At 38.6% G+C, this 16,576-nt stretch overlaps 1 protein-coding gene across 2 annotated transcripts in view; it reads right to left on the reverse strand.

The window, feature by feature from the left end:
- The window catches only part of FARSB (phenylalanyl-tRNA synthetase subunit beta), a 67,651-nt gene that overhangs the window by 22,378 nt on the left and 28,697 nt on the right, over positions 1–16,576 (reverse strand). For both annotated transcript variants that reach the window (XM_024124516.3, XM_024124522.3), the window contains 2 exons: positions 14,955–15,047; positions 11,217–11,334 (listed from right to left, as the gene is read on the reverse strand). In XM_024124516.3, the coding sequence (XP_023980284.1) occupies positions 11,217–11,334; positions 14,955–15,047 (211 nt within the window). The remainder of the gene's footprint in view (positions 1–11,216; positions 11,335–14,954; positions 15,048–16,576) is intronic.

Raw genomic sequence — 16,576 nt, forward strand, 5'->3', positions numbered from 1 at the left:
GTAAAGAAATATACCTGAATGTTAACAGAGGTTCTGTTTGGGCAGGAATATTTTTTTTTCCCCATTTTTCCTTGATTAGTATATTTTTTCTACTTTGAAAATCAGGACAAACTTACACAATGTAATATTTTTTTAAAATAATTACAATAATCCAAGTGAACTCTAATGGGTGACTAGATAAACTGGTTCACCCATACAATGGAATACTACTCAGCAATAAGGGAGACTTGATAACTTAGATGAATCTCAAGGACATGAAGCTGAATGAAAGAAGCCAGTCTTAAAAGGCAATATAAGTGGAGAATATAAGTCCATTTATATGACATTCTGGAAAAAGCAAAAGTATACCAACAGAGAACAAGATAGTGGTCGCCCAGGGTTAGATGTGGGGGAAAAAATGTGACAAGGTGGGACATGTGGGTTTTGGGGGTGACAGAACTGTTCTGTATCCGCAGTGATGGCTACAAAAATTTAAAACTCATTTTTTTTAAACATCTTTATTGGAGTATAATTGCTTTACAATGTTGTTAGTTTCTGCTGTATAACAAAGTGAATCAGCTATACATATACATAAATCCCCATATCCCCTCCCTCTTGTGTCTCCCTCCCATCCTCCCTATCCCACCCCTTTAGGTGGTCAAAAAGCACCGAGCTGATCTCCGTGCGCTATGCGGCTGCTTTCCACTAGCTATCTACTTTACATTTGGTGCTGTATATATGTCCATGCCACTCTCTCACTTCATCCCAGTATATATGTGCCACATCTTCTTTAACCATTCATCTTTCGATGGACACTTAGGTTACTTCCATGTCCTGGCTATTGTAAACAGTGCTGCAATGAACATTGTGGTACATGACTCTTTTTTGAATTATGGTTTTCTCAGGGTATATGCCCAGTAGTGGGATTGCTGGGTCGTACGGTAGTTCTATTTTTAGTAAAACTCATTTTTAAAGAAAGAAATGCATAGCATATAAAGACAGACTCAAATTCAGTGGAGATCATTTAACTTTTTAACAGGTAGATACACTTGTGGCCCTTTAATAAATTCTGGAGGAGACCACTGCTCTACACAAACAGTGAATGAATGTTGGCTTCGTTTTGCCTTTCAAATCAGGAAAAGAGGAAGAACAAACTAATGTCTATCTGGGAGAACAAACTGAAAATAAAAAGCTGCTTCATATTAGCATGTATTGAGCAAAAGTTCTTCCAGACTTATTCCCATACCATAATTTGCACAAAATATAGAATGTCTTTTGCCTTCCAGATATCCAAATAAACAAATGAGTATTTTAAAACACTGTACTTTACTGCTAGTAATATAAAAGTTAGCCAATAAATGGGGTAAAAGGAAAGGGAAACTTAGTATCCAGAACTTAGTATCTTTCTATCAACCTATCTGCCATCTTAATTCTCAAGACAATCATGTAAGCTAGGTTTTATTGTACCTATAAAGTGGATAGGGAAAATAAGATGGGGAAACAAAAGTTCAGAAAGGTTTTGTCCAAAGTCAAGCTAACTGCCTGGAGCTAACTGTAATTAATTACACAGCTAATAAGTTACAAAACCAGGATTTAACCAGGACTGTCTAACTCTAAAATCCATGCCCTCTCTACTATATAGTAGAAATCTCTAAATCTCTAAAGGATTTAGATGAAATCTCTAAATCTCTAAAGGATTTAGATGAAAATAAACAATATAAGGGCAAGCTTATATATGAATATATTCTTAGTATAGTCAAAGATGTGCATTCTTGGGCTTCCCTGGTGGCGCAGTGGTTGAGAGTCCGCCTGCCGATGCAGGGGACACAGGTTCGTGCCCCGGTCCGGGAGGATCCCACGTGCCGCGGAGCGGCTGGGCCCGTGAGCCACGGCCGCTGAGCCTGAGCGTCCGGAGCCTGTGCTCCGCAACGGGAGAGGCCACGACAGAGGGAGACCCGCATACCACAAAAAAACAAACAAAAAAAAAAGAAGAAAAAAAAAAAAGAAAAAAAAAAGATGTGCATTCTTGAAATGTTTTTGATATGATACACAGATGTTTTCATTTTCAAAAGTTTTCATATTTAAGAATTGTAGTCAAGCAACTGAAATAAATTATTTTTAGAAGTCAGTTAACTAAAGTTTCTAGCCATCAACAGTATTGTAACTCATGGGAAGTACATTCTGAGTTAAAGTTTGGACTGAACATACATAGAGAAATAACTGTTCTTGCCATGTAACATTTCTTAGCACCCACTATGTTCAAAGCACTCCACTCTAGGTATCCCTAGAGGGTAGAGGTCAAAGCCAGCATAGAGCCTGCACAGACTAAACCCTCAACAATTATTTTCTGAATAAATGAATAAAGCCTGGAAAGGAAGCTAAGCATACACAAAAAAATCATTAAACAAGGCCAGGACAAGACAGTGGCCACATTCTAAGTCAGCACGAGAGCCAGCTGGTGTCGGAAAGTGAGTACTGTGCCACTATCACTCTCCATCATTTCCATGTGCAACAGTAAAGTAACTTGGTACCTAAAAGCTATAATCGGAGGTGTCGGAATAAAGATTAATATTGAAACCAGGCAGGCATCAAACGTCACTAAATCAACCACATGCATTAACTAAAAGGAGGGGCCTGATTGCTCTGTAGGCACGCGCGCGCACACACACTCTCTCTCTCTCTCTCCTCCTCCTCTCCCCCTCCTCTCCCTCCCTGCTCAACCCCTCTCCCCACCCCCCCTTCCCTTGAAGGGAAAAAAATGAAATGAAACAAAACTAATTTATCCCTTTCATATTACGGACTTGCTCCTGGGTATCTCTGCCATGTGGTACCCATTTGTTGGTGTCACATGCTTCCACTTTAACACACAGACGTGTATTGAAACCACTTTGTAGTCCCATTTTTGCTGTGAGAGAAGAGTCCAACAGTAATGCCATCATTCAGAGAGCTTAGCAACACAAACTGGAAGCTCTATTTTGGTAACCTTTGCCTTGGAATACTTCTGTCCTGATCTCCAAATTATGTAAAACTTGCCTTTCTGATAAGAGGAGCAACATCTGGTTTAAAGACTTAGAATTAAAAAAAAAAATTAAGTGATTTTGATGATCAGAATAATGAAGTTACAATAAAAAATACAGGACTTAAAAAAAATTATACTCCATTCAAGAAAGGTTTCAGGATGTTTACAGCACACGCATATACAATAATGAGCTATGTATTTTTAAACTCAATTTTTCAGTATTTTAAGGAAAGGTCACTGACTTTTAGGGCTTTATACTAAACCCACCATAAGAATTGGATTAAGTACATTATTCAGGTGCCCCCTCCCAGCTCCCACCACTGATTGGCTGGTTTTTCACATCTCTCCCAAGTGCTACCATTCCCTCCAGACTTGCTTCCTCACATCTTGCTAAGACATTCCCTCTGAATTAGCTGGGTTGAATTAAAAGAGAAAATAACCACATACTCAGTTCCACCCAGAATTTCTCCTTGGAGAAACTGCTAGGCATAATAAAATTCCCACTTCCTAGTATTTTGCACTGAGAGACCATATTACATCACAGGAAGTTCATTGACTGCATGCCGCAAAATAAGAACTATTTAAATTTCATGCCAAAACTAGGGTTTGTTGGAAATGCCTCAGTTCTTTATAACTCAGTTAACAGACCTCTTGTGTCATGCCATCAAACAATTCTGCTTTTTAAATAGGCCTGCCAAGTATGTCAGCCTAAATTACCAGTGTCTTTCACAGACTTCAAAGTACTGCCCGGAGAGGCTGATGTAAACCACCCAGAGAAGGGGTGGCTGGCTACGATTCTGGAAGCTGAAAGAACATGCCAAATGATTCTATAAAAGAAGAAAAAAGGAAAAAAAGTGATATGTGATGTCCCTTAGTAAATGACTATCACATACAACTCAAATTTTTCGAACAGCCTTCTGCTTAGTGTAGATTCTCTCTCACCAAAGTACCAATGCTTAAAAGCAAATTAGGGGTGTTAGGCAATGTTATCGTAAGTGGCACAGAATGCAAAAGGATAAGAGTCTTCAAGAGAAGCTTTCCATCTCTATTCTCACATTCACCGAGAAGCCCAAATGAAGATGCTAGGAGAGGGCTTCCCTGGTGGCACAGTGGTTTAGGAGAGGGCTTCCCTGGTGGCACAGTGGTTAAGAATCTACCTGCCAGTGCAGGGGACACGGGTTCGAGCCCTGGTCCAGGAAGATCCCACATGCCGCGGAGCAACTAAGCCTGCGCACCACAACTACTGAGCCTGCGCTCTAGAGCCCGTGAGCCACAACTACTGAGCCTGCGTGCTGCAACTACTGAAGCCCCACGTGCCTAGAGCCTGTGCTCCACAACAAGAGAGGCCACTGCAATGAGAGGCCCGCACACTGCAACGAAGAGTAGCCCCCACTCGCTGCAACTAGAGAAAAGCCTGCATGCAGCAAAAAAGACCCAACGCAGCCAAAAATAAAATAAAATAAATAAATCTTAAAAAAGAAAAAAAAGATGCTAGGAGAAAGCCTACTGGGAAACCAACAGAGCTCCCAGGGCATTTGGTGGCTGATACTGAGCTTGAGAATAATAGCCTGTCCAAGCTCAGAAAATGAAACAAATCACCTTGACTTTTAGTCTATTCCATCTAACAAATTTCTTTAATATTGGTACCCATGAGACTAGTATAGCTTATATTACAAATTTTACTTATCTTCAGAAGAAATTCAGAGTAGGCCTAATGATTCACGAAAGCTATAAGAATCCTGTCAAGACATAGACTTTAAAAAATTAGATCTAATATGGGAGAACAGGAACCTTTACACACTCTTGGTCGGACTGCAAATTTGTAAAAAAAATCCTTTTTAGAAGAGAATTTGACAAGGTAGCAAATATTTAATATGCATACCTATGGACTGACCAATTCAATTTCTAAAAACACATATTTGTATAAGGGTACAAGGATATTCATTACAATAGACATATTTTAGCAAAAACCTGGTAACAATCTAAACAGTCGTCATAACAGTTTGAGTCAATAAATTACAGTATATCCATATAATGAGATACTATGCAGCCATTAAAAAGAATGAGGTGGACAGAATGTGTTCATAGGAAAAAAATACAGAAGACAGAAAAAGCATAATCCTATTTGTGTAAACACTAAGAAGAATTTACCTATATCTGTGGCTATATAGAGAAATGTAAAACATACGGTTGCATATGCACAGAATGTCTGGCAACTAATTCTAAGAGTAGGATTTGGGAGAAGTTGGATATGTGTATTTTTTTTTTAAATGTGAAAACAACAGAATTACTCTTAATACATATTTGTGAAAGTTCTTAAAAAGATATTACAAATACATTTTCAATTTTAAAAACAAACATAATAAAACCCAAGAACAATTTTCCTTAAAACACTTCTATATTATGGCACTGAGGTAAAGACTTTTCTTTTTTTAAATAATGCTGAAAGCCAAGAAACAAATGTGAGGAAAAATCTATGACCTTCTCAATGCATGAAGGAAAAAGTTACATCCTTGTGGGTTGGCTTTTATTTCGTTAACATAAGCCTGGAATGAATTTTTATCTATTAAAAAAGTACGATATTCAATGCATGACAGAGCACATTATACTCACGTTAGCAGATCTTAACTATGTGAACCAAACGTACTAAAATAACTTTCTATATTAAAAATGATGGTATTCACACAGTTAAGATGCCATCACATATGCAAATGATGCTACTTCAAATACTGTTAATGTCAATGCTCCTTACACCCATATTTTTTGGATTATTAATTGGAAATTCTACATGCCGAAAATATGAAGTAATAAAATTAAACTAATCTAGACTGATGACATAAGCTCTCTTCAGAAAGCCACATTCCACATGTGGATGTGAGATAATCTTCCATTATTTAATGGCTGCAGAATTAATGGACAATTTCTCAGAGCTGAAGTATTTTACAAGCTCATAATGAAAATGCTTTCATTGGGCTTTTTATCAAGCAAAGAATTATACAAAAAACTACAAAGACTGGGCCCCTAGAGTTTAGCAGGTTACAAAATAAGACAGATACATGAAAGGTACAAACCAACCGCAAACAGAAGGAACAAACCAAATCACAAAAGAACAGTGAATTAGCTCTGTTCTATGCGGCCATGGTGGTCCCAGGAGGAGAAAAGAACAAGAATCTTAAATATACTAAAGTTAAAAAAATTAACTTTAAATTTAAAAGTTTAAAAAAAATTCTAGATTTCCATATCCAAACTAGGCAAGGTAAGAAGTAGATCTTTCAGATTTAGAAAAGCTTCAGGGAGAATGAGAAATTTTAGCAACTATTTAAGCAGCAATTTGGGGGACAGAGGAAAGGTTCCAAGGCTGCAGCGACGCTCTGGAGATGCAGGAACGACCTGAGCAATACAATAATTATTAAAACCCAGTAGTTTTAAAATTATTAAAATGCAGTAGGTAAAACTAAAGGGCAGTATGATTATCGGGGTTCTCCACCCATAAATGTCAAACTGACAACTGGATGATTGTATCATGCTAAATTTAAAACACCCTATATACTTGCTTTACGAAGCCAAAGTACGTCTTCCTTCTTAGGCTATCATTCCTTTTAAACTTAGATTCAAACCCATGATGCATTTTCTCCTGCCATTTTTGTGAGCTTTTAGGCATCCTGGCAGCTTCAGTGACCACTGTGGAATAAACTGTGACGGCAGAATTCAATCTGCGTTTAATAAAAAGCCAGAATGCTGGACTTTGCAAAATATAGTTGCATTTCTGGGCATGAAGATTAGAAATTCACAACTGCTCCTCTGAAGTAATTTTTTACTATTTTGTTGATAGTTTCTCCTCAACACTGAAAAGACAAACATAACAACTGAAACCAACCAGTTACTCACACAGCAGCCCGATCTGATAGCTTCAGTACAGCCTCTACTGGACTTCCCTGCTATAATAAAGCTGAAAATTTACCCCACAGCAGAGTCTGCATTCAACTTCTTGTTCCAAAGACACCGCCACTCTGCCCAACAAAAGGGATAAATCAGCTTAGTCCCTCGAGTCATGACTAATTTTTTAAAATGTTGCAGCAACTTCAGATCTTACAATTCAATAAATGCAGTGACTGGCTCGGCCTCTAAGAACAGGACTGTGTCTGGCTCAGAGTGGAAATCCTCATACTTGAGGAGGGTGCCTGAGTCCCTCACCGGGCAGCCTGGCCTGCCAGCCTCATGACATGGATGGCCAGTCAGAAAGTCCACATTAGCATAAGAAACTGTCCGATAAGGTCAAGCACAAAAACACCGGCTAGTAGACTTTCGTCTACTCTTACAGGAACGCAAGTCAGACCGAATTTGTGGAAGGCATATTGAAATCCAGTACAGAGTCCTCTTCCATTTCCATTTTGGAAGATACACTTGCCTACACAAAACCGTGAGGCTGAGAGTGTTGGGTTTTCCTTATTGTTATGAAACAAGTTAGCGGCAGCTGTCACTCCCTTCTCTGTGCTATCAGGGCACCCTGTACACTCTCTTGGCAACCTTTTCTCTCATGTTCCAAGCAGCCCCTGGCAAAGAAAAAAAAAACTAAAAGATACTTTCTCCCAGTACAACAAATGAGACTGTCTTGCCATACATCTCCACCCCTTTTAAACCAGCAGTTTGAGTACTGCCCTCACTAGTGAAAATTTGGGACATTTTCATAGTCCCTAGAAAACTGCTCTGTCATTTTACTTTTGATGGTCTAGATTTTTTTTTTCTTCAAAATTGTTTCATTATTTAGGAGGAAATGGCTACTGTAAATCCAACAGAGAAATGGTTCCTGGTTTGAGAGATGGTAAAAACATATACGCTCAATTCACTGAAAAGAAGTGGGTGATGAATTGCTCAAAAAACATTCCTGGACTTCCCTGGTGGCACAGTGGTTAAGAATCTGCCTGCCAATGCAGGGGACATGGGTTCGAGCCCTGGTCTGGGAAGATCCCACATGCCGCAGAGCAACTAAGCCCGTGCACCACAACTACTGAGCCTGCTTGCCACAACTACTGAAGCCCGTGCGCCTAGAGCCCATGCTCCGCAACAAGAGAAGCCACCGCAATGAGAAGCCTGCGCACCACAACGAAGAGTAGCCCCCACTCGCCGCAACTAGAGAAAGCCTGCGTACAGCAACGAAGACCCAACGCAGCCAAAATAAAAAATAAATAAATATTAAAAAACAAAAAAACCCCAACATTCCTACTTTCTTAAGTAAATTCCCACATTAGTACGCTTTGGTTTTCTTTTCCTAAAAAAAAAAAAAAAAAAAAAAGTGCACAACAGAAGAAAAACCAATTAAGTTCAAAGTTAGGATAAAAATGAGCCCCAAGTGCCTTAGCAAGGTGATATTAACCCTTTAATGGCCAGCAAAGGTTTTTCAATTCATTCTCAAAGAAAATTTCCAGAGACCAAGAAGCTAGGTATTAGGCCTTAGGGATTGCCAATACGCGGATAGTCAGGGCAAGCACCAAATGGTGCTTATTACGTGGCTGGAACTTTTCAAAATACATTTAATTTTTACAAGTCTACTGAAATAAGTGCCATCATTATTCCCATTGTACAGATGAGGAAACTGAGGCACCAAGAAATTAAATAAATTGTCCAAGGTTAAGCAGCTGGTGTGGCAGAACCATGACTCAAACGCAGGCGCTCTGGCTGCAGAGTCGCTCATGGAACCGCGGTGCTGGGCTGCCTCTCCTGCAGAGTCCTCTCTGTACACCAGATGACAGGCAGGGAGACCACAGGTCCATATTTAGAATAATCCATCAGAAAAGCTTCTTCTGTTATGAAATAAAATCCAGGCCTACCTAAACAGGAAACACACTCCACATAAACTAAAGCAAACCTATGTTTTCAAGATGGTAGACTTACTGAGTGCATCCACCTCCTCTTATTCCTCAAATCCCATTGATATGACAGAAAAATTTTAAAGAAAAACAATAAACCATGATGGTGTAAGACAACAGGCAAAAGTAATATCAGTTAAAAATGGATTGATGTGGAAAACAGAGCAGAATAATCACAACTAAAATCAGGTATAAAAGAGGTTTGCTACAGAGATAAGAACTACTCTTCCTGATGAAACAAAGTGTAGCAGAAAGACAAATCTCTGAATTAAAAAAAGTACATGGATGGGGTTTCTGGAACTATCACCAGGGCGATTTGTTAAATGATGGTCTATAGCACTTGTATTTAAGAACAGCTCTCTTTCAACCTCCAAGCATGGGCCTTCCCAAGAAACACAGAGAAAAAGAAAACCAACAAAGGCACCTCTACCCAGGACTGCAATACAGTAAAGCGGTGTTCCATGCCTACAGCGAAACCCTCCCTGTGGCAACTGTGGGGACGGCGGCTCGCGCCGCACCCTCACCGTCCAGGCTCTGAGCTGCCTGCTTGTGAGCATGCCCAGCCCTGCAGGGGAGCCTCTGCAATTAGGGAAGAGTCCTGTTGCTGAAACAGTATTACAGAACTTTTGAGGAAATCTCGAGTAATTAACCTAATCCTATATTTAGAAATATGAAAGGATCACTAAGGATCAAAACAACATAAAACTCAAAGAACTAGGATGAAAGGTAACAAGTCAAAGTTAATAGAAAAAACTGACATTGGAATTACAACAAATTCTCAGTTATCTATACCAAAGGATGATTTGAGGTATAAGAACCCTCAAAACTGTTTGCAGCTGGCACTGAAAATGTTTTCTGATTTCTATTACAGCAGATTTATCACCCAAGGAAAATTCTACATAGAACTTTTATTCTCTAAGGATATAAGCACTGAGACCAAAATTCTGGCCCTAGCTCTAAGTCCCTTATTTTATGCAGCCTTGAGCAGATTACCACTTCTCTGTCTTAATTTTCCAGTATATTAAATGGGGACAATATTTTGTCCCGTTTGCCTCAAAGATGTTTTAACAATCAAAAAAGAAAAAGTACCTTAAAAAATTTGGGGGGGGGGGAAGCAAAAAGCACCACACGAATGCAAGGTGACACTGTTAACTGAAGGCAGGCCGCACAGTGGGGCCAGAGGGAACCCAGCCTAGGCCGAAAGGTCTGCAATGGACAGTCCACAGGTGCCTTTACAGAATCTATTTCCTAAGACAGGCCGGTCTACAGTCAATAGTTCTTGGCTACTTTCTAGTAGTTAGAATGACGCCATGTTGTCCTCTTCAGGAGAAACTGAGGAAAAGGCCCCCTCTTTTGTCAACTGATTCAAAAGAACACATTCTGAATTCTGTAGAGTCTGGAGTAAGACTGAATAAATACTGCTAGGACTTCAACTGTTAAATCCAGGGAATCAAAGAAATACTGCCAGTAATTTAGTCATTTGAGGGCATTGCTCACCAAGAGATACCACATATGCAGCTCGAACAGTCAGTCAGACTTATATAAGTTGAAGACATGGAGAAGACTGAACGAGACAGGCTTTCTTGGCAATCAGGTTTAAGGACTTACTAAACACATAATATATTTATTAAATAACAGCGACATTCCAAATATTAGACAAAGCAACTTGCTGTACTAACAAGTCCAGACCATCCTCAAATGAAGCAGAAACTGGTAAAACACATTTACAATCACTGGTACAACAGTAATATGAACAATCACTGTTAAACCAGAATAGTAAGATATCAAGTACGTCAAAATGATATGCATATAAATCCCATGACGTAAGAAAAAAAGAAATACTCCATAGTGCTTTTCAAGTTGAGGTTTTAATAGGGCTCTTCATAAATATTATTAAATTCTCTGTTAAAATTTGCTTTCCATTAAAAGTAAGAGATATTGCAATCAAATATCTGGCCCTTGCTTGGACTGATTCACATAAATCAGTCATGAAAATTAAACTTATGAAATAATTGGGAAAATTCAAACACTAGCTGGATATTTGATGATAAGATATAATAATGGCATTGGGTTATTAAAAAATATAGTGGTAGCCCTTACCTTTCATAAATACAAACTAAAGTGTTTGCTGATAAAATGATGTGATGTCTAAGATTTATACTAAACGAATACGAGGAAGTGGATTGGAGTATAGATGAAAGAAGTCTGGCCATGTGTGAGTTGATAACTCTTGAAGGCGGGTGCTGGAATCACAGGAGTGATTACATTATTTCTTCTATTTTTATATCCAGTTGAAGTTTTCATAATAAAAAATGCTTTAAGTATACAAATCAAAGGTGACTCATTCTTACCTCTGCTAGAATCTTTTATGACAATGTCAGAGATTTCAAACAGTTTCAGAGGAAGGGGCATCTTCCGATTCGCAGCTATGGTCTTTAGGAGGCCAGGAAGAAGGGTAGTGCGTGCCACCTACAGGAGAAGACATGAAATTGCACTGACCAAATAGGAACCAGACATACTTGGTTAATCCATGGTCTCACAGGAAGACACTTTTGGAAAATGCAATGCCTAAATATCCAAGTCATTTTTAATTTTTAATTCCAGTACTTCATATCCTGCTTCATTTCACAAAGTAATTGAAGTAAATTACAAGAAATACAAATATTTAAACAGTTTTAACATGAATTAACCAAATTTTAAAAAACTAGGACCAGGGAAAAAATGTAAATGCAATTAAAATACCAGAACAATGAGAAAAACAACACAAATATGCAGGCACTAAAAAACCACACAGCTGCTATGGGCAGGCCGTGACTACAGTTTTCAGCTTAGTAGCCAAAACTAATAGGAAAACGTACAGTTATTTCATTCTTAATATTCATAAGAAATACACATTCCAATTCTTAAAAAAAAAAAAGGGCAAAACTTCCTCTGCTTTTGTCTGTGAAATAAATTTCTCATTCTAAGCTGTATGAGATACGTTAGCTTTCAACACATCATGTTACCAGAAGGGTTTTATGAGCGACGATATTACATCTGCAGTCAGACTCCAACACCATTATCTTTTGCCCAGACTCTGCATGAGCTTCCTAGGATGATTTCTCTGCTTCTACTTTGCCACCTTATAATCTAGTATTCTCCCCACAGAGTGACCCTTTAACACCTAAATCAGATCATGGAACTCTCCTGCTCAAAAACGTCTAATGGACTTCCATCAGATTTTGAATAAAACCCGTGCCCTGCATGGGGCTTCATGTGAACGTGGCCCTGGCTCCCTCTCCAACCCCGACGCCTGCGGCTCCCCCTGGCTTACTGCACGTGCTCTAGCCACACACCGCCATCAGGATCCCATCCCAGGCCCCCACACGTGCTCTTTCCTCTGCCTCATACGTTCTTCCTCTAGATTCGTATGTAGCTATCTTACTTCCTTCAGGTCTCTGCTCAAAGGTCTACATGGTCCTACATGGGCCTGCCCTGCCCACCCTGGCTAAAACAGCAGCCCCTCTTAGATTCTGCACATGTAACAGTAAGCCCTTAAAAGGACTTGCTGGATTGTGTAGAGGAAAGAAGAGAACACAGGGACCTCCCTGGTGGCACAGTGGATAAGACTCCATGCTCCCAATGCAGGGGGCTCAGGTTCACTCCCTGGTCAGGGAACCAGATCCCACATGCATGCCACAACTAAGGAGCCCATATGCTGCAACTAAGGAGCCCACCTGCCACGACTAAGACCCAGAGCAACCAAATAAATAAATAAATATTAAAAAAAAAAAAAAAAGAAGAAGAGAACACCTTTCCTAATATAGTCACTCTACCAGAAAGCTGCTATTAGCCTTCAACTCAGTGCTTTCTGAAATATGGGTCACTTTCCCAACCAGAGACAAAGTGCCCAAACCATTCACGGAACAAAACTACAACGTTTAAAGAAAGCTTAACTTATTAGAATAGAAACAAGCCACTTTTGTAGATGACTTTTTTAGGTTTTTTTTCACTTTATTTTATAGATAAGATTTATTTATTTAAAAACTCACAGCAATACAAAAAATTAAACCTGAATCAGATCAAGCTCCTAGATCTAACTTCAATTTACTGAAAATATAGGGGACCACAGGAATATAGTCAGCAAAATCCTAAATGTGAGAACTCTACAGGATAAGTGACCTAGTTTCTTCCACAAAGTGAAAAGGGAAGCGCGAGAGAGGGAAAGGGATGAATGGATGGAGGAGCAACCTGTGGATTAAAAGAGACTTAAGAAGCACATCAATCAACTTTAATGTATGACCCTCATTTGAATCCCAAATCAAATAAACTATTTTAAAAAAGACACCTGAGAAAATCTGAACAATAACTGGCTATTTGAGGATATTAAGGAATACTATTGCTAATTTAGGGGGATATGGTAATTTTCTATAATTGTGTTTACAATAATTATAGTAAAATTTTACATACTTCAGTAAATAACATTTCTCTTATTTCATCCATTCTCTAGTATAACTACTACCAGAAAATAGCCCAAAGTTAAGAATTATGCAAAAGAAAGAATAAGCTTAGACAATAAATTGAGATACAAGACCATGAACAACTTACACTTATTTTAACCATAAATAAATATAAACCTGTTAGCCACATTGGTAATGGTAGGACGTATCTGTTCATAAAGGAGGAGTAAAATAGAGAATCTGTCAAATCTAAAAGACAGACTCTCATCTCTTATGTATTTAATGCAGAAATATTGAGTCTTACGCGTGCTGAGCCATAGCTATTTAGAGTGACATTTAATGTGTTTCTGATTTGTTTTCCTTCCACTTATATAAAATAGATACGATGTAAACCCTAAAGAACATAACATGACCACATTGTAAGAAATCTATCAAGCTTGAGAAATAAAACTGGGAGAAAAAGAAACACTTGGAAAAAACTCAAATAAAAATCCATTAAGATTTACTGAAAAATAATTTCTCTATCCAAATGAATTTGAACATCTCTTATTAAAGAGAACACCTCAGATGTCTTAGAAAAGCTAGTGGACATCAGAAATCAAAATATAAAAATTATCACAATCCTTCTAAACTAGCGTAAAGATTCTTCAAAGTTCTGACACTGAATATGGAGAAAGAATTTATGTATTTGATGCATATTATTAGCAATTAGTTCTTTAGCTCTAATCTGCCACATTAGTACGTAGCTCTATACATTAAATCTAACTTAAAAAAATCTAAATCTTAACGTTTTTAGAACTTTTAGAATTTTTAGAACTAATCCAGACACTACTTTTACAAAAGTGAAAAGCAAGATCCAAAGAAACTATCTCAAATCAGAGTTCATGTATTATTTTCTAATTAACTTGCTGAAAAGCATTTCCTTCCAATTCTAAGATTCCCCTTGATTCTAGAAGACATGATCGTCTCTAAAGCCTGTTTAAAAAACCACTGAAATGCATATACAAGGAAAATAGAATGAGCTTATTGGTATGAAAGAGATAAGACGATTCAAAGTCATTAAGCACAGATGCTATAACTTTGAAATGCTCTGTTTTGATAGTTAAGGTCCGAATCTATCATGTAAATCACTTAACGTTTACTATTAAGGGAGTATCACTCTCATTTAAATATTCCTAACCTCCACATGAAACTGCCAATAAACTAGACAATTACAATGAAAGGCACAGTCAGCATAGTCCAGAACTGGCATAACGACTTATTTCAAAGTAAAAGACTTAATGGCGGTACTGGAAACAGGTGTAGTTTCACTTATTACAAATGGATGGAAAAGAGATGAAACCTGAAAATCGTATTAAAAAAAAAATCAATTGTGAAATGGAAAGTTCAGACAAGAAAGGCTGGGCTAGGTATAGGTAGCACAAAGCAAGTAAGAACCACCTATAAGGTTAATCAAGAAAAGATTATAAAATATTTAAAGAATTTTTGTCAGCAATGTATGTAAGAACCAAATATAAACCTATCCAAGAAGAAATTCTAAAGAAGCTCTATGATTTTGCCATTTGAGATAAAATAACTGAAGAGACTTTTCATAACTCATGTACTGCCTCTCAGTTTTTACCCAAATTCTTAACTACTTAAAACCCTTACCTGAAATTCAGCTGTTTTAGGATTACTTATGAGGACTGCCTTTGTTGCAGAGATATCCAAACCCAGTTTATCAGCAATATCTTCTTGGGAGCACTAAGAAATACATAAAAATAGATCAATATGGAAAAGCCATGACTAAATCCAATATAAAAAGGTATTTAATGCTGTAACAACTTTTGATGGCCTCATGGCAATGTAGATTATATAAAGTAAGCTAAGAATAAGCTGAGTATAAACATATATCAATTAAATTCAGGTCCACAGCAGATGCAATTTAACATTAATAATTCTCTTACAATGAGTTCTAACCATGATGCAGAGCTAAAGGACATTTTTCACATGGAGCTGGTGGTATAACCTGTACTTGGGCCCCCCTAAGCTAGCCTCCCATTGACCTTACCAGTCGAGTCTCCTACAATCCCCTACTCATGCCCTGAACTGTACACTTTTCCCTACCTTTACCTGAAATGCCCTCCCTGCCCAACTTGCTGCCACCCCGCCCCCTGAAAGTTTCTACTTAAAAGACATCTCTTCCACCACTTCCATAAAAATAACCCTAATGACTCCAGTCAGAAATTCTCTCTCCTTCCTTGGTGCTCACATGACTTTCTGTTTTGACTACTATTGTAACCTCTGCAGAATCTGCACTGACTTGTGACAGAACGGTGGGACTAAGAGCAGAATTCAAACGGCCTCAACTGTATCATTTAACTGCTGTGCACATGTGCTTGATAAGCTCTGGGTAATGAGCAAACTTCTGTGCACATGTGCTTGATAAAGCTCTGGGTAAAGAGCAAACTCCTAAGCACTCAGCCACCAAAAAGAGAAAGACGCCTGTCACCCTCAAAAACCAGGATGGTAGGCAGAATTCTGAAAATAAGACTCCATGACTGTGAGATACAGCAAGTCTTTATCTCAATGACTATGAGATAAAGAAAATACAATACTTGGCACAAACTAAGTGATCAAAAAATATGAATGATAATTACTGTCATTATTAAGAATAAAGAATTATCATATATATTAAGGTTAACGTTTGAAACAGTTTAAAACTTAACATGAAAACTGATGTACCATCAGTTACTCTTTTCTGTTTTCCAACATTAGGTTGGAAAATAGAAAACTGTCCTCAGGACTAGTGGTCTGCTGTATCACTTAGAAAAAAAGGATGGCTTGAGATCCATTTCATGCCAATGCCAGTTCTAATGACTTCTGCCTTGCTCTTTCAGGAAGGATTCTGAAGACACATCCAGGCACAGCAGAGAAGAGCTCCCTGCACCACCACAGCTGCAGCAGTGGAGAATGGCAGCAGGCATGCTGGGAATAACCATTTTTTCCTCCATAATACGGAGGACTTTTAATAACAAGATTTAGACATAACGTGACCAATTAGGAAATGCAATTTACATGATGCGATCTATTCTCAAACAGAACCAGTACTGTCTGTATCAAAGAAAAAGGCCCGGGCTTCCCTGGTGTCGCAGTGGTTGAGAGTCTGCCTGCCGATGCAGGGGACACGGGTTCGTGCCCCGGTCCGGGAAGATCCCACATGCCGCGGAGCGGCTGGGCCCGTGAGCCATGGCCGCTGAGCCTGCGCGTCCGGAGCCTGTGCTCCGCAACGG

This window comes from Physeter macrocephalus, chromosome 2, assembly GCF_002837175.3.
Source record: "Physeter macrocephalus isolate SW-GA chromosome 2, ASM283717v5, whole genome shotgun sequence".
NCBI lineage: Eukaryota > Metazoa > Chordata > Mammalia > Artiodactyla > Physeteridae > Physeter > Physeter macrocephalus.